Below are 23,808 nucleotides of genomic sequence, written 5' to 3'. Positions count from 1 at the left end.
TTGAGATCTTGGTGTGTGTATGTTTAAATGTTTTTAACGTTTGTTCTTCCTGTGTATAGAAATTGATTGGTTCTTCTTGATGTATTTGTAATTGTTAGTTGTTCAGACTGACTTTAATAGTTTTTAGTGATCGTTTGCATTTTAAATGAATATTCTGAACAGCCTTGAAAATCTGAGATGGATTATACATCAAATAAACAGAAAAAGTGACTGTAACAATGTTATTGCCTGATAATTATCATTGCCTAATGCTTTTGTAACGCACTGAAAGTCAAATATGAAACCCAACCATGATTCCGTGTCAGTAATATTGCCTGGCCTTTCTTAAGACAAGTTTCAAATAAGGGAACAAACCATAATCTCTGGACACTGAGTGGGAAAATTTTAAGTCTGAATACACTGATATGTAGCCAAAATAGTTTGTAAGGAAATGACAAGGCATGTGCTCTCTACCATATGGGCTCCTTGATTATCTTGAGTTTTCTATTTTGAAGCCAAAGATGTGAGTGAGGCAGGCTTGTGAACAAGAGACACAGTTGCTGCTATCATTTCTAGCTTGGGCCTAATGTCATTAATTGGGTTTTTGTCTTGCTTTGTTAAGCTGTATAGTTACATCAGTGTAAGTGTCAACTAAGTTGGTTTCTGCTCATTCTGAAACAATGGTCTTCAAATTTGCTACCTTCACATCCTTGGGTATATTTTAGGGTGGGACTGTTGGATTTAAAATTTCCCCACACAGACTGAGAATGCTATCCTGATTGTGCCTCCCCCCCCCCCCCCCATGTTTGTACATTGGAGGGAAGACCAATGAAAGTGGGGGAGTTTCAGGGAAGTAACTATTTTTTCATTGGAGAACGTATGATAAGCTTCCAAGGAACCCTCAGTTCCCCACTGGAATAGTCTGACAACTACTGAGCTAGGGAATTTCCAGATGATCCTAATTGTGGGGATCAGTTAAACAGCTTGAATGCTTTTTAGCCCCACAGTCCCAGTGTACGTGTGGCTGTGTATGTTTCACTGAGCATTTAAAATTGCCTTAAATCAAGTCTGCTATTGATCTTTCTGCCCCAATACAGTCTGTTGATTCTGACTGACAGTTGCTGATCACTATTTTAGGCAAAGGTTTGTGGACAGATGCATGGACCATTCACATGACACACATGATTAGAACAGGTGTATGACTGGCACAGGCTCTTCAATCCGCATGGTTTGCACTTTGTGATTTGAGAATTATGAACTGGATGGCCTAGGTTAGTCACATCTTATTAGATCTTGGAAACCAAACATAATTGTCCCTGGTTAGTACTTGGCTGGGATACCACTGAGGAATTCCAGACAGGAAATTCCCATTTTTCTTTTAAAGTTTGGTGATCACCATAATAAGATGCACTTTTGAAGTCTCTCCAATATGATTAGGAAATAGAACTCAATATAATTTGGGAGATAAATTAGATTAATTTTCTTGAGAATATAATTGCTTGCAAAAAATCAAACATCTACACTTTTATTTGGAATTTTATTTTTTAATATTCCAAAGAACAGATGTTGGCAGAGCTGTACAAAATTAGAGTGGGACAGTACTGGAACTGATACTTAACATAACATTTCAAACTAACAATAAAGTTTAATTTTTTCACATGGTTTTTCAAAATAACATGAATTTCAAGCGTTCTGAAATTTTGCTAAATGATGGATTTGTGCGAATTTTACTTCAGTTTGAGCAAGTAACTGCAATATAAAGGTAAAGGTATCCCCTGTGCAAGCACCGAGTCATGTCTGACCCTTGGGGTGACGCCCTCTAGCGTTTTCATGGCAGACTCAATACGGGGTGGTTTGCCAGTACCTTCCCCAGTCATGACCGTTTACCCCCCAGCAAGCAAGCTGGGTACTCATTTTACCGACCTCGGAAGGATGGAAAGCTGAGTCAACCTTGAGCCGGCTGCTGGGATTGAACTCTCAGCCTCATGGGCAAAGCTTTCAGACTTACCACTCTGCGCCACAAGAGGCTCATAGTAACTGCAATATTCAATAATAAAATAAAATAGCATTTGTAACTCCTAAGTTGCCTATAAACAATGGTGGCTCCAGGGCCTTGATGGCAGAGCCGCATTTCTGGGTGGCAAGGGAACCCAGCAGAGGTCCACGTCTCAATGGGTTCCCAAAATTCTGCCACCTCCCTGATAAACAGCCGATCATTGGGAGCACGGGGAGCCTGATGGGGTGCCAGAGGGTCCCTTGCTAGCCTGCTGGAATAATAACTTGGCTGCCTTGTGGCTAGAGGGCCACAAGAGGGTTGGTTCCTTTCCCCCATGCTGACCAATGCCCAGCAGTTATTAAAGTTGTGGCTATTTTAATGCCAAAAGAAGTTGACTCCACGTCTTTTGTAGCGAAAAAGTGTTCCACTGCAAGGCAATAGAATAAAATAGCACTGTGACTCCTAAGTTGCCTATAAACAATGGTGGTCCCAAGTAATGATGATGAGGAGATAGCCCAAGGCTGCCATCTTAGGCACACTTTTGGGAGAGTAAGCCCATTCAACATAGTTTACCTTCTAAACAAACAAGCACTGGTTTGGAATGTATAGTTTGAAGCAGGGGTACAATAAATAGAACAATAGTTATTTTGTGTAATCTTAAAATAGTATAGTATTAGATATGAACAACCAAACTAAGTACATTCCCTCTAGAATTTCTTTTACATCTTATAAGCAGTTATATCTGTGGCAGTAAGTGTGGAAATATAGAAAACTACAATTTCATTACTTTCCATTTTAATCTGTACCGGGCAAAGTGGCACCGAAACCTAAGCGAGCAAAAGGAAAAGTGATAAAATAGTGACATAAAGAGTCACAGATGCCAATGGCATAGGATGAATTTTAACAAGTGTACACAGCGGAATGTGAAAAACTAATAGATTAAAGGAGCCAGAATAATTAAAATGTGTTCAGAATTTAATGAGTTATTTGGTTCAAGGAGCATGTCCTAGGTATCCTCTGTTAGAGGGACTTTGTGGGAGAGGACAGGGACATATTTTGCCTTTTCCAGAAAGGCCACTAAATGGCACTGAATTCTGGTCAATGCCAGTAGCATTGGCAGAGAAGAAATACTGTGCTCTTTCTACCTATTGAACATCTACGCTAGTGGGCATAACGATGGTCAGCCTTTAAAAGCGAGTTAGACAGATTCATGGAGAATAGGCCCCTCAGTAGGTACTAGCCATAATGATGAAAGAGATCTCCTGCATCCAGAGTCTAAATATCAGTGTTAGGATGAAGGCAACATCAAAAAGAAGGTCTGGTCTCTACATTTTCCTTGTTTGGCCCTCTAGTTCAACTGGCGGGTAACTGTGTGAAAAGGATGCTGGACTAGGTAGGCCACTGATCTGATCTAGTTGGGTACTTCTTACATTCCCATGCCAAGTTGCAACAAAATAGCTAATTAACTGAATAAGCCATCCTTACACTGTGATTCTTCCTTTTTGCCTTCTTTCCCTGACCAAACTGTAATTATTATTGAAGCCAAGATAAATCAGTACATGTAGCAAAGTGAGAAGGACTTAATGTTTAGTTGCTACTGAATACACTGAATTGTTCTTCAGAATAGGAATAGAATTTTAAAAACTCAACAGTTTGTGTATGTTATACCACAGTACTTCAGGAACATATGTATGTTATACCACATTAGCAATCACCATCAACAAAAACAGCTGCATGTACTCTTGTGGGGGATATTCTGGGAGATTTGGGATTGCAGCCTGGGGACAGTTCAATTTGGGGAGGGGAGGGAATTCAGCAGAAATGTAATGCAACAAAGCTGCCTTTTTCTCTATGGGAACTGATCTCTTGGAGATAAATTATAATCCTGGAGGGTGGCAAACTTTGGTGGCAATAATTTGCCAATACAAGCCTCGCTGTGAAAAGGACTTGCTCACTTTCCTGAAATATGGGGCACGGTGCCTGAGAAGACCCACAGGTGTCATGTCAAAGTGCCATATGTGGCTCCTGCACCATTGAGTCTCACTGGGTCACACTAATTTGTTCCACTTAATATTTCTGGTAAAGCCTAAGAGGAGGAGCTGGTCTCATGGCTTAAGTGCCACTCACCACTGAACACCCACACAGGGTGGCTATCCCACCCCTGAGTGCCTCCTCCAACCAGGTTGCCTGTCCAGCCACCAGCCAATCACCTTCCGTCCCCTTCCCCTCCCCTCCCCCTTCCCTCTGAGGCTCAGTGGCTGCAGATCCCTGCTGTGTGAGAGCTGCCCCTGCGGGTGAGTTCCCTACCTGGGGATTTCCAGCCTGCAGCCTTTCCAGGTCCTGGGGGGAGGGAGAGACAATCTGCCGAGTTCTTCCACCCCTCCTTCCATCTTGCTCTCGTTGTATTCCTGATTGAAACAGGCTTTGTCCCTAGATAAATCTAATTCTGAGCTCAGTTACTATATAAATTGGAATCATTTTAAAATTCTGCAGAGTTGTCGGGGAAAGGAGGTGTAATAGGGTGGTACCCACTGCTTGAGCTTCTTGTGGCGCAGAGTGGTAAGGCAGCCGTCTGACAGCTTTGCCCATGAGGCTGGGAGTTCAATCCCAGCAGCCGGCTCAAGGTTGACTCAGCCTTCCATCCTTCCGAGGTCGGTAAAATGAGTACCCAGCTTGCTGGGGGGTAAACGGTAATGACTGGGGAAGGCACTGGCAAACCACCCCGTATTGAGTCTGCCAAGAAAACGCTAGAGGGCGTCACCCCAAGGGTCAGACATGACTTGGTGCTTGCACAGGGGATACCTTTACCTTTACCTTTACCCACTGCTGCCCCTTTCTGTTTAAGGCCAAGGGAAGGCACTTCAATCAAATTAGGCCTTGGTACTTTTTAGCTAGAGCCTCTTGTGGCGCAGAGTGGTAAGGCAGCCGCCTGAAAGCTTTGCTCATGAGGTTGGGAGTTCGATCCCAGCAGCCGGCTCAAGGTTGACTCAGCCTTCTATCCTTCCGAGGTCGGTAAAATGAGTACCCAGCTTGCTGGGGGGTAAACGGTCATGACTGGGGAAGGCACTGGCAAACCACCCCGTATTGAGTCTGCCATGAAAACGCTGGAGGGCGTCACCCCAAGGGTCAGACATGACTCGGTGCTTGCACAGGGGATACCTTTACCTTTTTACTTTTTAGCTGGGGTTGGATTCCTACAGTTCCTAAGTGTACCTTGATTAAAAGTCTATTGTCTTCAGTTCCACAAGTTCTATTACAACCAATACTGATTAACTCAAGTTTACTGATTAAAAGTCTAAGGCTTCTCTGCCTCATCTAGCCATGAGTGAAATGTTACAAGTATCTACTATATGTTTTTTTTCCCCCTTTTGAGTGTCTCCCTGCAATAAACCAAACCCCGGTAGTGATCTTGAATGATTTAGACTTCCTTGTGATTTCAGCCTTCCATTATGTTAATGCCTTTTGACTTAAAAATACCTGGAATAATTTAAGTAAAATATTAACTCATGGGTAAATCCTACTGATTTCAACAGAGTTTACAATGTAGCTCAGAATGGAAAATAAAAGAAGCTGGATGAATAAACATTTGGTAATCAGGTTATCTTGGCAATTGTTCTGTGGATACCAATAATACCTCTCAAACTCCTTTGAATGTTGGAAAAAATGAATGGTGAAGGTATGTTGCATAAGTTTGGCTGCCAAATACACAATTTGGACTTTAGGCTTCTTAAACCAGAGATTCTTAACCAGGGCCAGTCAGTCTTAACGAGGGGTGATTTCAAATTTTGAGTAAATTTTAGGCAGCCCTTCCTTCTTACGAACAATGATTTCTAAGGAAGGCAGTTTGTTTTATACTGCTGAACCTGCCCAACGAATAAAATACAACATCCTAGATTTCTCATTCAGATCTTTAAATAGTGCCCCACAGTAAATAGGAATCAAACCTACCATTAAAGATGTGCCTGATGGTCCCCAGGACAAAGGTCTGCTTGAATATGTATGGTCTACCTATAGGAGTATCCCCATTCCACCATGAAGATTAGCTAGTCTCTCTCTTTTAACTGAATTTTTTTACTTCATAAAAAGAAAGCATATGCCATCCTAGACTCTTTGAAGGAAGAGCAGAATAAAAATATGCTAAACAGTTGCCATAAACCTTATGATGTAAATAAAATGGTCTTTTAGGGAGCACTGTTTTATGTCCTAATTTTTTTAAATTATAGCTTGATAGGAAAGCATGTGATTATAATGTTACATTCTTTGGGGGGAGTGATGGATTATGGTGAATGTTAAGAATCACCATCTTAATAAGTTTAAATCTTCATTTTTGGCTATTTTAGTTCCAAAATTGGAATTATTTCTGTTAATAGCCCAAAATCTGCTATTGCATCAATAGTCAATATTCTTGATAGTTTCTTTTATTTTATTCTGCCCCTTATTTAATAATGTAGCGGTTAATTGGTCTGGGTAAGAACCCCATTTTTGGAGCAGTTCCTCCCTTGTCTCTTCTTCTGTTGAGGGTTCTGTTTCTCTGAGGTCTTAAAATAACTGGGAACTTTGAAAAAGCATAAAATGAGTTGTGATGAACTTGGTCAGATTTGTTCTGGGTGCTTTCATTAATAGAAGTTTGTAGGCACAGGTGAGAGTAAAATGTGGGCGGACAAGCAACTGCAGGTCACCAATAAGCAGACCTCCATATGTGAGATGATGCACATAAAGCAATTCTATGGGAGATTAATGAGACTTGGGCAGAGAACAGCTTTCAGTGGAGTTGAACTTGTTAAGACCCCACCCGTATGTTCAGATTTATAATCCTGGGTGGGCTAGTGGATCTTGTTTTTGGGGGGAGGAAAAAAACTGCCTGGTTGCCATTAACCACCCAGAAGCATAAAATTTGGAAACACTTCTTGTGCATCACAGTCAGTGTAATATATACTGTGCCAGCATCTTAGCAGTTAAGAAAAGGAACAGTGAGATGAGCTGTTTCACATAGCACCTCAGGCATGGCTATCATGAAGTGTTTTTAAAGTGAAAAATAGTTTCCTGAGGGAAAATAAAAACAATAATAAACTCTCGCTACTAAGGCAACAGCTTTCCAACAAAATGTCTACATGTATTTTTAGTGCAATCATAAAACTAAAGCTAATTTTATTTATTTATTTATTTATTTATATGGGAAATGCATATATTATTAATACTACAGTATACTTTATAAATTCATTAAAAACTGAGTCTTTAGGCCACTATGTGAAGGAATCTATATCTTAGTTTGCAATGTAAGTTGGATTAGAGAATTTCAGGATGAAGCTGGGAGTGGGTGGAATTTGGAGTGGGGAGTATAATGTAATGGAGTCCACCCTCCATAGCAGCCACTGACTCCAGTGAAACTAATCTCTTTAGTCTGGATATGACATAATTCTAGGGGATCCCCAGACCCCGCCTGAGGACTGCTTCACTACACGTAAGATAGAGTGAGGGTATTCCAAAATGCTCTCAAAGTGGAGAGCAGTCATCATCAATATATTTTAATGTACAGCCAACATATGCTTTGGAATTGGATACCTAAAAAGTTGAGATTACAAGCACACATAAAAAAGATTAATAATGCAGTGTAAAAATTCATTAAAACCAGAATGAGCTTTTAGGCCATAGAGGTCACACACTGTGCAGTACACATTACATCCTGAGGGGTTTTAGTGGGGTGTAATGCTATGGAGATCACCCTCCAAAGCAGCAATTTTTCTCTAGGGGAACCAATCTCTCTTCTCTGGAGATGAGCTATAATTCCAGAGGATTCCAGTTCCCACCTGGAGGTTGTTGTTGTTAGGTGGGTGTCCGACCTATCGCGACCCCATGGACAATGATCCTCCAGGCCTTCCTGTCCTCTACCATTCCCCGGAGTCCATTTAAGTTTGCACCTACTGCTTCAGTGACTCCATCCAGCCACCTCATTCTCTGTCGTCCCCTTCTTCTTTTGCCCTCGATCGCTCCCAGCATTAGGCTCTTCTCCAGGGAGTCCTTCCTTCTCATGAGGTGGCCAAAGTATTTGAGTTTCATCTTCAGGATCTGGCCTTCTAAGGAGCAGTCAGGGCTGATCTCCTCTAGGACTGACCGGTTTGGTTGCCTTGCAGTCCAAGGGACTCGCAAGAGTCTTCTCCAGCACCAGAGTTCAAAAGCCTCAATTCTTTGACGCTCGGCCTTCCTTATGGTCCAACTTTCCCAGCCATACATTGCAACTGGGAAGACCATAGCCTTGACTAGACACACTTTTGTTGGCAGGGTGATGTCTCTGCTTTTTAGGATGCTGTCTAGATTTGCCATAGCTTTCCTCCCCAGGAGCAAGTGTCTTTTAATTTCTTTGCTGCAGTCCCCATCTGCAGTGATCTTGGAGCCCAGGAAAATAAAATCTGTCACTACCTCCATTTCTTCCCCATCTATTTGCCAGGAATTGAAAGGGCTGGATGCCATGATCTTCGTTTTCTTGATGTTGAGTTTCAAGCCAACTTTTGCCCTCTCCTCCTTCACCTGCATCAACAGGCTCTTTAGTTCCTCTTCGCTTTCTGCCATTAGAGTGGTATCATCTGCATATCTGAGTTTGCTATTTCTCCCTGCAATCTTGATCCCAATTTGTGACTCATTTAACCCTGCCTTTCTCATGATGTGCTCCGCATACAAGTTAAATAGGCAAGGCGATAGTATACAGCCTTGCCGAACTCCTTTCTCAATTTTGAACCAATCAGTGATTCCATGCCCAGTTCTCACTGTTGCTTCTTGACCTCCATATAGGTTTCTCAAGGGACAAATAAGATGCTCTGGTATTCCCATCTCTTTAAGAACTTGCCACAATTTGTTGTGCTCTACACTAGCGATACCCAACCTGTGGGCTGCGGACCACATGTGGTCCTTCGACTAATTAGAGGTGGGCCCCGAAGGACGCCTTCTCCCCCCTGTCATGAGTTAAACTGTCAGTTTAACTGTCATGTGTTAAAATTTCCATGAAAATAAAATGTTCCTTATGTTCATTGTTGTGGCGTGTCTGTATCTTATTTTGAAGGGATGTTTAAACATTACCATAGCGATCAGAGAGCGTTAGGGCAGTGGGTTGAGAGTAGAGGAGTAAACTACCCCCCCCCACCGGGCCTCAGTAAAAGGCGTTGAGTGGTCCCCAGTGAGTGGTCCCCACTGCTTGAGTGGGGACCACTGCTCTACACAAGCTTTAGCATAGTCAATGAAGCAGAAGTAGATGTTCTTCTGGAACTCCCTAGCTTTCTCCATGATCCAACGTATGTTGGCAATTTGATCTCTAGTTCCTCTGCCTCTTCAAAATCCTGCCTGTACTTCTGGAAGTTCTCGGTCCACATATAGCTTGTAGGATTTTGAGCATAACTTTGCTAGCATGAGAAATGAGTGCGATGGTGCAGTAGTTTGAACATTCTTTGGCATTGCCTTTCTTTGGGACTGGAATGTTAACTGACCTTTTCCAATTCTGTGGCCATTGTTGAGTTTTCCAAATTTGCTGGCATATTGTGTGTAGCACTTTTACTGCATTGTCTTTTAAGATTTTGAATAGTTCAACTGGAATGCTGTCACCACCACTAGCTTTATTGTTGGATATAGGTATAGTCGTTATCAGAAGACAGTACATTATATATTTCAATGTGGTCTGTGAATGCTGATGTGTTCAAAGTCTGTCCCCCCACTTTAAATAACTAGCATGATTAATGCATATTTTAAAATCAGGATGTGTTGATTGGCTTAAAAATAACATAATCGCCTACTTGATTGTAACACAAAGACTTCTGTTAAAACCATCATATTTCCAGTTATTAATATACCTTTTGGCCGCTATAGCAAGTTTTCAATGTCAATTAAAAGGAACCAGATAGTAGCAGGACTTGTGAATGGCATATATAAGTAAATAAAAAGTCCTGCAGACATGTCAGGAGGGATGTTCATAAGACAGTGTTCCTTTACTCCTGCTGAAATAACAGAATTATCACCCACTGGCTTCTGTTCTCTTTGTGACTAAAGCGACAATTCATTTCACTGGGGTGCCGGAATTTCTCTCTCAACAGATTGATCTTTTTGTACAGGATCAGTTCAACATAATTTGAGTGGCTCACTTTGATCACAGTGGCTTGTGCGGAGCTGACTTCCAAAATGCCAACAAAATATCTGCACAAGAGAATTCTACCAGGTTGGTGACAGAGGCAATAGACTGCCAGGACCTGAAGTTCAAAGGTCAGAGACAGTAAGAAATGAGAAAATGGCTGCTTAAGAACTGTTTAAATAAAGAGTGGATCAAAAATGAAATAATAAATAGTTGGCTGTGATCACCATCAAAGCAAGAGGCCCTGTTATTTCATAGCAAGGTACCTTGAAGTGGGACTTCAAAGTCCAGAAATTAAAGTGTTTACTGCAGAATAATACTGAAGTCTTTTATTATGTAAATGACTATGCCTAAATGCAGATGGTAATGGCACCCTTCGAAAAATAAGTGCACCCTTTAAAATAGACTCCAGATCAGGTCATCAGGGACCCTGATAAATTGAAGCCCATCTCCATGCAACTACAATACAGCATAAATATTGCTTGGGGTTCCATGGTTCCTTTTCCAGTCAAATCACACATATATAAATGTCACTCAGTTCATCACTTGATTAGTTCAGCCCTTGAAAGATCTGTGGAAGACTGAGTGAACTGCCTTCATAGAGAGTGTTGTGCTTGAGATGGTGTCAAGTAATATAAAAACTGTGTCTACAATGTCACTCGTCATCTGATGTTGCAGCTCATCAAAGATGTGAACTATCTCTTGGAGTTTCTTTACATGCTTATCCTGGCTATGGGCTTTACTAACAGCTGCATTATTGTTGCCAAATTGCAGTCATATAGCCAGTGATGCTGGAAGTGTTTCTTTTGGGTGAATTAGACTTCAAATATACATACTGGAGACACAGAGAGAGAAGAAATTGGGCAATAAAGAAATACTGATAGGTACATTTCTTCTCATAGTGTAATTTCCAGACGACCATATAGTTGAAAAGCAAATGGTACCCTCTTTCTATTTAATTTATATAGCATGAATATCTGATAGAAGGAGAGGTTTGTTTTCATCAGGGACCTGCCAGTACAGCAGATACTTTAGTTCTGTTTAAAAAGATCTAAAAATTGTAAAATATAACTGGAACCTATCTTTCACAAGGCATTGCATCTATCAATCTGCATACAATATAGTGTTGATGGCCTGCCACCTACTGGCAATAGCTAATGTTTGTCATCCTATTTATTTAGATTGCCAATTTTATTTGGAAAGTGAAAAAATACTATTGAACTATGTGGAAAAAGCTTCTGTGCAGATGAACCATAAATAATTTTATCAGGGAACCCCAAGAAATGCATGGGAAACATGGGGAAAATTAATGATGCAATGCCCACAATTTCCCATAAACTCAAAGGTGAGAGTGCAAGAACAGGGAACAAAATTATACTCATTTCCTATACAATTATATACTTTAATTTTCCATGTTGCAAGTCCATCATGAAACAAAAGGGTACCTTGACAAACACTTGCTTCATAATATTTTATGCATATATGCATATTAATATTTTATGCATATTAATATCAATTTACATGTATTAATGTCCATTGAAACTTTAGGCGTTGTAAGCCACTTACTCCACAGCATTTACAAATAAAAGACAGTCAATTTTCACACTCTTTTTCAAAAACTAGTTTTGCTTTCATAGGTGGTTAATTCCTTTGATTAGTAAAAAGTCTTTTGCAAAAGTAAATAATCGCATATACCTGGGAAAGAAATTCTAGAATAAGTTTATTATTGTAACTTGTTTATTAATGATAATTCTGGTTTTCAATGATTTTATTGTAGTGTTTACGGTGCATGCTGCATCGGGCAGTTCTCTAAAGAGACAGTATATACATTTATAAATGAAATGGTTACTATTTGTACATTGCATCAGACATCTTTCCCACCCATTTTCTCAGTCTTTTTGGTTTACCCTAAATAAATTCATTATGACATACATCCCTATTTTGCACACAGAATGTATTGTGGACTGTGGCCAAGGTATTTGCCACTTTTAAATTTGTTATTGATAAAACTGACTCTGAAATAATGAAACAGGGAACAAATCTTTTTGGGCAAGTTTTTGGGACAACATTTGTAAAAAGCTGGATCATTTATCAATGATGATTTCTCTCTTTCATGTGTTTATTTATTGACTACTTGTTCAGTTTTAACTGTTTTTTAAAATGTTCATATATTTTTAAAATCTTGCTCTAATGTTATTGTGCACAGCCTTGGGGATTCTAAGTTGAATGCAAAGGCAGCTTAAAAATTGTTTAAATACATGACTTTGATTAATCAAAAAGAATCTTTGCCCAACATCTCTCTTGCACAATTAAATAATCACAGTAACCCTGGGTAGTTCAGTTAACCCAAGAGACTAATGTTAGATCCTTTCCCCATGACATCCAAGCACTCTGTGTACAGTGAATTTTTATTTGTTTGGAGGAATGTTTAATCATGAAATCCACACCTGCTGTCTGAAATGATAACACTCATAGTCTTACAACCTTAGTGAGAAATAAATCAAATTGTTCATAGTGTTATGTGGGTGTGTTAAAGTGCTTAGTTGGTGTCACTTGGCCTGGTTTCCTTTTCTCTTTTGTTACATTCTCAGTTGGCTGGAACAAAAAATTATGCATGCTGACAAAATCACTTACACCTTGAGAATTTCTTAGTCTATTATTTGTGGCAGCCCTGCACAATTTCCCATTGTTATCTGTGAATTCCACTTTAAAAATTATTATAATTACATTATGAGGCATGCAGTGAATAAATAATGGGAGAGCATGAAGGTCTGTGTGAATAATAACCTGGGCCCCTGACCGGCAGAGTGATTGTATGTTTACCACTTCGAAATGCATATATAATGAAGGGCAAGCAGCTCTTATTTTGCTGCTGTCCAAAAGCAAACGTTAGCACGATAAATGACACATCAGTTACATTTTGTTTAGTAGCCTGAGTAGCCTGAAATTTATCCAGTTACTACTTTCTATTGGGACAAGGTTACAAATTTGACTGATGCATGATTGAATGACACCATGAAGTTCTGATTATTAAAAATGAAAGAGAATGTTATAAGACACGCAGACGGTGGGGCCTGGTCACTGCATAAAAATGATATGGTTTTCCACTCCTTAAGGGTATGAGTTACGCAGTGGCCAGCAGATAGAATCAGAGGGTGTCATAGAGGTTTCTGATACTAATTTCTGATAGTAGTTTTTGTTACTGGGGTAGCACCTATAGCAACCACCCCACTATGGTCAGTGGAGGCCGTGTGTGGAGTTATAAACATGAGTGTAGAGTTCCATATATCTGGATTTTGCCATACTTTGCTTTGTATAAACTTGTTGAATTCCAGCAAGTGGCACCACGATGGTCAGAAACAATCAGGGGCCTTGTGGCGAGAGGCTGGAGTCCAGTGTCCATATCAGACAGAGGGTGGAGAAGGTGGGCCCCAGGAGTTCTACAGGAGTTTTTGCGGGAGTGTTGCAGGAGTGTTGCAGATTGTGTACGACATCATGTGGAACGTTGAATTAGTAGCATTTACCAAAGTTAAGACTTCTGCTACATTTAAGTTGTGCGGAATGGCCCTGCTTATTGTCAGAAGGGAACAACTCTTGTCAGCAGATCCAGGCACCTGATAGTGGGGAAGTGGTTTGAGCTGTCTGCCACATAAGCATTCACAGCTGCCTCACTGCCCACACAGAGCACTGGGTCCCCAAACAGCATAAGGAGAAGGGGAGGCTGACATTTTACTGTTCACACTATTTATTATTGTTGTATTGTTATTTATGGATACTGATTTTCTCTGAATTGTTCTTGTTCCTGTTTCATGTGAATTACCCTGAGCCTTAGGGGAGGGTAGTAAACAAACAAACAAACAAACCCCCTATGCATTTATAATTTTTTTATTATAGCCAAGGGCATGCTTACCAGAGGGCATGCTTCTCAACAGTCCAGCCACATTGCCAAGGGCACTCCTGCACCACCTCTGCCAGTTTAAATGGGGTAAAATACCAGGACCAAAATGTGATTGTAGTACAGCCTGTCAAACTATCTTCTATCTGTCACAGAAATGTGAGTGTTGTGATTTCCAGGGTGATGTGACAGAGCTCTTTGAATTCTCTCCAGCTGTGATTGAGTAGGTTGAAAATTTAGATATTAGTATTTGTGAGGACTGCCCAATATCTGAATATCCATTCTATCAACTTGGCTACATATTTTATAGTATTATATTGTATACTAGATCTAAAGCCCATTTTAATTGAAAATAAAATGGGCATTAGATGGCCACGGACTCCCCCCCCGACTCCCAAAGGCTTCTGCGTAGCCGTGGACGGGGTCCTTGGGGCCGCAGAAGCCTTCTCCTCCTCCCCCCCAGCGGATCACAGAAGGGTGAAGCGGGGCCGGGGCTGGATTTGGGGGAAGCAGCCTACCTGTCTTCAGCGCTGTCGGGTCCTCAGCGGCTGGGAGCTGGGGGGATGCTGGTTCTGGGCGGGCCTGAGGCGGGCGACCACGTGGCTTTGCGCGCCTCCCAATTGGACACTTGGCCCTGGAGTGCCACTCGGAGGAGCGAACCAGGAGCCGCAAAGCTTTAGTTTTTATCCTGGACAGAGCCTGCCCTAAGTCCTCCCCACCAGTCCTTACTGTTTTATTTAAATAAGAAGATATATATGCTTTCTGTGTGTAACTCTACCATACAATAAATAAATAATGCCATAGCACGTGCTAACCTAATGTATACTCTTTAAATTTAAAGTCACCAAAGACTCCAAAGTGTTCCTATTATCTTGGGTATTGGGAATATCGTTGTACTCAGTGTATCGCCACTCAGTTCAAGGTTGGCAAGACTGTTGTCGAGATGGCAACAGGAGCATTCTCTTTTTTCCTGGACTTGGGATAAGCAACCATTGAGAGCAGTAGTCAGCCAAAATGTCAAGGTCCCTAGTCAGTATTTTGTCATTCCTTTCAGTTGATTTGTGCCTTACTGCAAGGGGCAAAGAAATATAAATAAACAAACAAACAATAATGTTATTGACATAAGCAAACTAGGGCACAAAATGTGTTTACACTTTTCTTTTAGAGAGAGTGTGTGTGTGGGCATTTTCTTTTTAATAAACATTTTATAACTTTTAATGCTGGTAGGTGTTTTCTTTAATACATAGATCTCCACTCTTTTGAATATGGTCTTTTAAAACAAGCTCCAGCAGAAGGGTAGGCGGTAATCTGGCAAAGTGCTATTTCTTTAGTTGTGCACAGGTGCAGCAAGCTGTCGCTGTGATAACCAGATGCTTGGTAGCAGGAGACACAGGCCTGAGGTAAGGTCTTAGAATGACAACACAGAGAAGGAAATCAGGAAGCCCTGGTCGTGGGCAGCACCTACAAAGGCCAGGTGATGACTGTGGCTGAAGCAAAGGGTTGGGAGGGACAGGTGGGTGGAATGCACCCAGCAGAGACCTTGGATAGCCACTAATGCTCAGATACGGGGGGTGGGGAATGATTGAGGCTGCAAGGGAATGGAGCTGTTCTAAACCAAGACTGCTGGGTTGGAGCACCTTTCCGATTATGAAAAGATGGAAAGTCTGGGCTTCTTCAGTCTAGGGGGTAAAAACTGCTATTGTTAGAGAAATAATAAGGGATCCATAAATGGCTATTAGCCATGGTCACTGAAGGGAGCCTCCACCTACTAAGGCAACAAACCTTTGGGTATCCATGCTGGGCGGCAGCATGCAGGAAGGCCTCTACGTCTTCCTTGTTTGGCTTTCCAGGGCAACTGGTTGGCCCCGTGTCGAAGCGGATGCTGGACTAATGGGCCACCAGCAGCCTGATCCACCAGGCTCTTCGTAAGCAACCCTTCCATTTCAAGACGCAGCGGCTCTAGTCCACGAGCGCAAAATGATTTTATGAAGTGCCCGGGATCCGCAAAACTCTTGTGTTTTTTGAGGGCGCCAAGGCGAAGGTTCGAAGGCACTTCATGGAAAACGAAGGGCCCGCAAAGGAAAAGCCCTTCCCACCCCGCAGCAGATCAGCAGCGCCTTCAGCTAATCCCTCGGGAAGGGCACGGGCCTTTCCGTGCTGTGCGGGGAGGGTGGGGGCGGTTTCCAGAGCTCGGCGGCCCCATAGCAGAGGCCGAGCGCGGCTCTCCGCTAACTAACCCCAGCGGCAGGCAGGCAGGCGAGGGGCAGGGCGAGGGGCCGGGGCGGAGCGCTGATTGGGCGGCGGGGCGGGGCGGGGCAGGGCAGGGGCTTTGCTAAGGAGACGGGCTTGTTGACAGCCTCCGAGGAAGCGGCCGTTGGGGCAGAGCCGCCTGGCAGGCGCCGAGGGGAAGCGGCGATGCCGCTGCGCTTTAAGGTGAGGCCGGCGGGGCCGCCGTGCCGCTTCAGCCGCGGGGCTTCTGCCTGCCTGCCCGCCCGCCCGCCCGCCCGCCTGCCTCCGCGTGTGTGCGCGGGCGTCTCCGGGGAGAGCCCCCCTGGCCGTCCTGAGGCCGAGCGGAGCAGCCCGCCTGCAGTGACAAACGGCGAGCCCCACTGGCCGCGGGCGGGCAGGACGGGAGGGATTAAGGCGCCCGATTGGTCCCGGGCGGTTTAAGTCGGCCACACGCGCTCTTGGCCGTCCTGGGGGAGGGGCAGCCTCCCGATCCTGCTCCCCGGCTGGCGTCGGAGAAGGGGCGCGGCGCAGGCGGCGGAATGAATGGGCGGACAGTGAGTGTAACCCCCCCCCCCGCCCATCTGAGGATGCGGGGCTGGCCGGAGGCGGTGCGGGAGGCTACCTTTTCTCTCCGCAGGCAGGGCATTACCCGGGGTGGGGACGCATTGATAGTGCAGGTTTCACGTGTGGATTTTATGCCTGTCACACAGTTTTAAAAACGACATCTGATCCCTGGCCACAGTCCCTTAGGAAGTTCCCCCTTGTGAGCTGATCAGTGTAGTAAATAATGTTTAGATAGATATGTGAGTGTGTGTGACAGAAATTTTGGATTATCCGTACTGAGCACCAAAATATCTTTGGTAGAACTGCTGATGTTGACTCTGACTTTATGGGAGAAAGCACAGGATAAATCAGATTTAAACTTTTCTGCTTTGGACAGCAAGAGAATAAACAATTGATTACCAGTGAAATGGTAAAAGAGAAAGCGAGAGGCAGAGCAGATTTTTTTTTTAAGTAACACAAAAATAATGTTCAGGCATGCATTGTGTGTTTTCTCTCTGAAAGATACTTCACACAAAATAACATGTAAAAATGCTTCCACATAGGAGTTGGCGTGAAACACAAGTGCAGTTTTTTATCTCTTGTCATATACGTGGTTTATTTTATTTTTTTCCTCTTGATTTTATTGGCCAGTTGTGCTTTCCCATTTTGTGTGGCCATCATACAGGACAACATAGTTGTGCTCTTTGTGCTACTTCTTGAATGAAACTTCTTTCTTCGTAGGCTCAGAGTGACAGGCCTTTTGCACTGGGTCTCCCCACTTACAGTATGACACTTTAAATACTACACCATGTAATTTTGTTCCTGTACTTTCAACATTGTGAAAGATTTCTTTCAAAAATACGTTCCAGAGATTTAGCTTTTAAAGTCTTTAATCCCACCCTCTACTGTGAATGCATTTTGTGATCTTGGGTAAGTCACAATATCCTAGCTTCAGTTAGCTGTCTCTAAAATGGTGGTCCTTCAATCCCTGAGTTGTTGTGAGGACAGAGTATGGATCTGAAATAGCATGCATGCAGATGAAAGCTTATGCCTTGAATAAAATTGTGTTGGTCTTAAAGGTGCCACTGGACTTAAACTTTGTTCTGGAGTTGTGAGAGTAAAAGAAGGTTTAGTTTTGATCCATGTGTTTGCTCTTAGTGTGGAGAAACAAATCCTTATATTAGGTGAAGTTTGGGGATATATGTTGAATTATAGGTATTCCCCCATGAACTACAGTTGAGGGAACTCTTCTAGTGTACAACCTTTCAATATCAGTCTGCTGCTCATTATAACAAGGATCTGTTATAATTTATCAAAAGTAGTTCTTAGTTCTGTTTAACATGTAGGAGTCTTGTTTGTGTTAAAATAATGAGATGGATACTTTGAAATCTGGATCTTTTTTCATTTTCAGGATTCTCAAAATAAAGTTGAAATATGGCATCAATCACTGTTGCGTGTTTTATCTTGCTCTAGGGGTTGAGTGAGTACAGGAGGAACTTCAAATGGAGAAAAGCAGATCAATCTAAGCTTTATAGCCCCACGCATGAGCAAAAATGCCGATGGGCTGGACTTCGATCGGATCAGCTTGGTAAGCCTGGTTAGGTCTTTGCTTGTTTTCAGGCTCTGGAGCACTTCAGAGAGTAGGTTCTGCTTTTGTGTTAATTATATAGTGTTAAGTGATATAAGTTGTATCATCAAATATATATTGTAAGCTGTATAATCAAAAAAACATGGGTGAGAGCTATTGCTAGGAGTGCCTTCTTTTATCTGCATTTAATTCAGAAACTATCTTTCCTCCTGAACTCTGCTGACCTGGCCTCTCTGGTCTGCACTTTTCTAACCTATAGATTGGATTACTGGCACATGCTGTATGTGGGGCTGCCTGGACAGCAACCCAGGAACATCAATTAGTGCAGGATGCAGCTGCTCGCCTACATGTGGGGCTTAGCTGTTATGCACGGGTAATACCAGTATGAAAGGATTATTGCAGAACAGACTGCCAGAGGCAGTCTGTAAAGGAACCACTTTTGATATCATGTCATGTTTCAACAGTGAAGAACACAGGAAGTTGTTAGGTAGGGTTCTTAAGCACTGTTACCAAAATGAAATACGTATTTATTTTATGAAATGTCCATTTGCATCTTTTATTTCTGCATCTATTCTAACTGCTGTATAGAAGCAGCTGAAATTTTTGAGACTCAAAGCCCTCAGCAAACTTTTTAGGCTGAATAGATTTGTTATCATGTCTTTTACAGGAATTGCAAAAGAACCAAATTTTATTTCCAAGAGAAGAGTGCCATATCACAGCACACAGATTTCAGAATCCTTTGAGTGGAACAGAGATAATGACTGTGAGACAATTCAAGCATCAGAATGTGAAGTTCCTCCACCTGTGGAATTGCGTACAAATCACAGCAATGATGATATAAATCAGGAAAACATTAAGACACCTGATGCTCCCAGGCTCCCTAAAAAAACGCATCCTAGCTCTGCAGGTTCTAGACTAAAGCCAACTGTAGCACTTTCAGAAAACAAGAAGAAACCATCATTCAAAACTCCAGCGTTTGGCACTGGAGCATTAGCACCTACAGAAAAGGACTTAGGAAAAATAGACAATGGGGTAGGCAATTACTAAAACTGTTTGATTTTGTTAATTTAAAGTACAGCCTATGTATAAGTATTGTGTTCAATTATGTCTGTTCTTTACATTTTAAATCAAGCCCTGTTTGCATGTCAAAATGAACATATGTGCACCCTTCATACTGCTGTGTACATCTGTTTTTAAGAAAGAGCCAATGGCATATTCACTTTGCAGTTGAAATCAGGGATCAGTACTTGAATAAAGATGGGGTTTTTATCACAAGTTCCAATGTCCATACACTGAATGTAACATGAGAATTGATCAGCAGATGTATAAAGAAAAATCAAATTGTACACTGTACATAGATTGTACATGTGTTCATATAAGGTGTGAACATGGCTTCCATGTCAGTCTTTATTTTAGATATATACTATAAGAACTAATGCTAGAAGTGGTGAAATCTCTGGCAGGGAATTAGAGAAGCTCTGCTGACATGACAGAGAGATATGGTGGACAGAAGGATCTTGGGCTGCTATTGGCTTAGCAGCTCTGACTTTAATAAGGGGTAAGGCTAAAGAAGGAGGTAGCTGAGCTGTAAAGGAGGAGGCTGGTGCACCTAGAGAGAGTGGAAGCAGGATAGTCTGGGAGAAAACATGAACCGAGTCTGAAGGAGGAAATATAGCTGGTATAGAAAGAAGATGGTACATGTAAAGTAAGTTAAAGCTGATATACTGATGGAAATTAACTAATCAAATCTTTGATAACAGATTTGTAGTTTGATGTTTATGCTGAGCAAACTATATTTGTATGACAAGCCCTTCTCTCTTTTAAAAAGGTGGTGGATTTACCACTGAAATTAGCGAGAGCAGAATTAAATTTAGCATTAGGCTTTAGAGATGCTTGTAAGATGGGATGGCATATTTTGCCTTCATTCACTTGATCCAAGTTAAGAATACTCATGCTAATTGTAAAACTTCAAATGTTGGTTAATGGAAATAGCAAATGGATGTTTTCCCGAATTCATTGTCGGTTCTGTTGACAGCTTAAGAGACTCTTGCAGAGGAAAGCAGGCATGAATATTTCACGGTCAAGTAGCTTCCCTAGAAGTTCTGAGTATCAAAGGCAGTTTGTTTGGAAGACCCCGCAGAAAATCTCTCCAATACTTACAGCCGATCAGGTAACTTTTAAGGGCTTGTCTTTTTTAATAACATTTGTCCGACACTTTGTAAATCATGAATATTGCTGTTTCTGCAGTACTGATAATTTAGATTTGAAAATAACCACCCAAACATATTTTGTAAACCCAAGGTTATTCACAGTGCAAGTAAATCCATTCCTCCACACAAGTCTCCCGCAATTATTCCTGAAACTGAATATGAAAGATGTTTTAAAGCTTCTCCCCCTATGAAAGACCTGAGAGAAACAACTAATTTGGAAGAGAAAGAACGTCTTGTAGAATCATCCCCCAAAGAAAAGGTAATTAAATTCTAAGGATCAAATTACTTTTTCACTTAATTTTTACATGTGAATTGCCAGATCTTTCAGGATCACTTGGGATTCTCAGTCTGGTGAGTGAATGCTTAGCAGCCATCTTTATTAATCTTTCACATTTTATGACTTTCTTATTAAAAAAGAGAATGCTGGGTACATTCTCAGCATTACAGTATATGGGTCACTGAGCACAGTTAATCTTGTTTTAACTAAAATGGGTGGTAGAGAAAATTTCGTAATGCAGATATGCACAGCATCAATCATGGCCTAAAATTAGAAAGAAATGACCTGCATTTGCTCTGAGATTAGTTTGTAATCTCTCTGCCTTTACAGTGATTTACCATCGTGAAGGGCAACAGTAATTATGAGTGGAATTGCCATTTTAGGCTCCATTTCTTAAACAGTGTCACATCATTTAACATTTGGGTCTGTAGAGCAGACTTAGGGACTTGCTGCCTTTATCTCCTGGTCAGGCCAAAGTGTCGATTCATTTGAGTAATTGAGAGCCAGCTTGGTGTAGTGGCTAAGAATGGCAGCTTCTAATCTGCTGAGCCGGGTTTGATCCCCCGTGCCCCCACATGCAGCCAACTGGGTGACCTTGGACTAGCTGGAGCTTTTCTTAAAGACCAGTCCTGTCAGAGCTCTCTCAGCCCCACTTACCTCACAGGGTGCCTGTTGTGAGGAGAGGAAGGGAAGGAGATTGTAAACTGCTTTGAGACTTCTTAGGGTAGTGAAAAATAAGGTATAAAAAGCAACTCCCTCCTTCCCACTCCAGAATAAAATCACACAACTGAATACTAAATTGAGAAGTAGCAGGTAAATCAGAGGATTTGGTGTAATTATGGTTTTTATTGTATTTTAAAATGTTTACATGTTGTAAACTCTCCTGAGCCTGCTCATAGAGAGGGGCGGTATAGAATAATAATAAATAAAGAAAAATTTAGTATTTATACTATGGGCAATTGACCAGTAAATATGTTTTGAGTCTTTAAATAAAAGAGCTGCTGTTTCTGCAATTATTTTTTGCTTTAGAAAGAGAAAAAAACCTCACTGTCAAAGATCCCAGAAGATTCACCGAAAGAAGACAAGTCAGAAATGGAACAGAAACATCAAAATGAGCAAAAACATAAACCACACTACTTACATAGAAGTTTTAGGTATGTGTAGTGCATTAGGACCACCTAATTTTGTATTTTGTTCTTAATATTAAAGACTGGCTACATTCAGACATCACAGTAAACCACTGTTTATAAACCGTTATAACTCCAGTTTATTGTGCTGTCTGGATGGAGACTGCCTAACAAACTATGCTTTTTTAGTAAAGGCTAAACTAGGATTCTAAGTCATAGGCCGTTTGTTTATTCTCTGGCTAACTGGTGTGACCCTCAATTTGATAAAATGGTACAGATGGTTACGATAACGCAGCTGGAGGCATCTCATTCAGTATGGTTCAGCCATACTTCAGTACTCACTGCATTCCCAATAATGTCCATACAGATTAACCAAATTGTCATTGATGTTGCACAGAAAGAAGGATATTAACAAGGATTGGATCCAGTGCTGCTGTGAACTGAGCAAGTTCACAGAAATGATTTCTATGGGCTCTCCTGTGTCCCATCAACAGCTGTTGGGCAGTGTGCTTCCAGGTAATCAAACTATGTTGTAGTGAGGGGTTGCAGTAAGGAGCTTTGCAGGTTTTGCTCTCCTTGGCTTCTTTCTGAGAACAGGTGTCTGATAGTTTAGTTGAAGCAGTTGTCAGGAACTGCCCCTCTTTCTGAAACCGGGCCCCGACTTACCATAGAAGCTGTAGATATCTCAGGAGAGAGAGTGGGGCGACGACAGTTGACAGACAATGTAAGAATGAGGAAGTCCCTGGCCAGAAAGAGAGAGGAAGAGCCAGGAGGGATTTCTCCCTTCTCCCAAAGAGTCACTAGGAGCCGACAGACAGCGCCCAGGAGATCAGAAAAGACCACAACGACGGCTCCAGTACCGGCCGTGTCGAGGGGCCGGGCCCGTGTGCAGCTGAGGGCAGGGCGACCAGGGAAAGATGCCAAGGACCAGAAGGACAGGTGGGCTTTTGAAGGCTCGGGGGGTGGAGGTTGGGAGAAGGAAGCTACTTAAACAAGAAGGTCGGCGTCTATGAGGAGGTGGGGTTCATCAGTAGTGAGATAACTACTGTGAACCCAGGGGAGTGATAGAGGAGACAGATCCGAAACACCCCGTTCTGAGATACTGCCCTGGAAGAAAAGCGCCTTCCTAACCCAAACATCACCCTCTTGACACTGTGGTGGAGAACAAGTGGCAACAGGACCCTGCGGGCCTTGACAGCAGAGCAGGATTAGATTATGATTAGTCATGCAAGACAGCCCAACAGTCCTTTTCTCCCTTTTCCACTGTAGTTTCATAACATATATAGAGAGAGGCTTCATTCTGCTACTTTCCATTGATAGCATCTGTTGATAATAGACTAAAATCTGTGCAGTAAATTAGCCTATCATCCAAGTTAAAAAGAAGGTTGCAAACAAGCCATCTTGATGAAATTGATACACTACCTTGGGGCACCTTTATTAGAAAGTCCCACCATATCCTGCTGAGTGCTAGTGCAAAAACAAGTCTGTTGCTAATTCCCCACAGGTATGGAAAGGCCAGGCACAGAGATGCCACTTCTTCCTGAGCTTGCTTGCCCTTCCATTGTAACTCTGTCACATAACTGAGAAATCTAGGGGCTCCTACCACAACTTTCAACAACCATAATTAATTTTGTAGCACCTTTTATGAAATTACATAGTCCTCTTGTTTAGGGGTTATTAATTTAAAACTACTAAATTTATAAATACGGTTTAATAAAAAAGGCTTGTCAAACATCCAGAATTTCGAAATAGGTTCACTGCCTTCCCTCCCAAGCAAATAACATATAGTATTTCTATAGAACTGTTGAGTGTTCATACATATTATCCTGTAATCCTTACAATAGTACCCTGTTT

General features: G+C 41.9%; 1 protein-coding gene across 5 annotated transcripts in view; it reads left to right on the top strand.

The window, feature by feature from the left end:
• The window catches only part of MDM1 (Mdm1 nuclear protein), a 46,668-nt gene that overhangs the window by 7,100 nt on the left and 15,760 nt on the right, over positions 1-23,808 (top strand). For 2 of the 5 annotated variants that reach the window (XM_077338755.1, XM_077338753.1), the window contains exons 1-6: positions 16,307-16,413; positions 18,226-18,340; positions 19,008-19,372; positions 20,376-20,510; positions 20,642-20,809; positions 21,857-21,981. In XM_077338755.1, coding sequence (XP_077194870.1) covers positions 16,396-16,413; positions 18,226-18,340; positions 19,008-19,372; positions 20,376-20,510; positions 20,642-20,809; positions 21,857-21,981 — 926 coding nt within the window. In that variant the 5' untranslated portion in view covers positions 16,307-16,395. Of the gene's footprint in view, positions 1-16,306; positions 16,414-16,612; positions 16,764-18,225; positions 18,341-19,007; positions 19,373-20,375; positions 20,511-20,641; positions 20,810-21,856; positions 21,982-23,808 lie in introns of those variants that run through there. The other 3 variants (XM_077338752.1, XM_077338750.1, XM_077338754.1) reach the window with 2 other exon arrangements.

This window comes from Paroedura picta, chromosome 5 (genome assembly GCF_049243985.1).
Source record: "Paroedura picta isolate Pp20150507F chromosome 5, Ppicta_v3.0, whole genome shotgun sequence".
Lineage (NCBI taxonomy): Eukaryota > Metazoa > Chordata > Lepidosauria > Squamata > Gekkonidae > Paroedura > Paroedura picta.
Note: the sequence above shows the minus strand (reverse complement) of the source record. Positions and strands in the feature narration are given on the sequence as shown.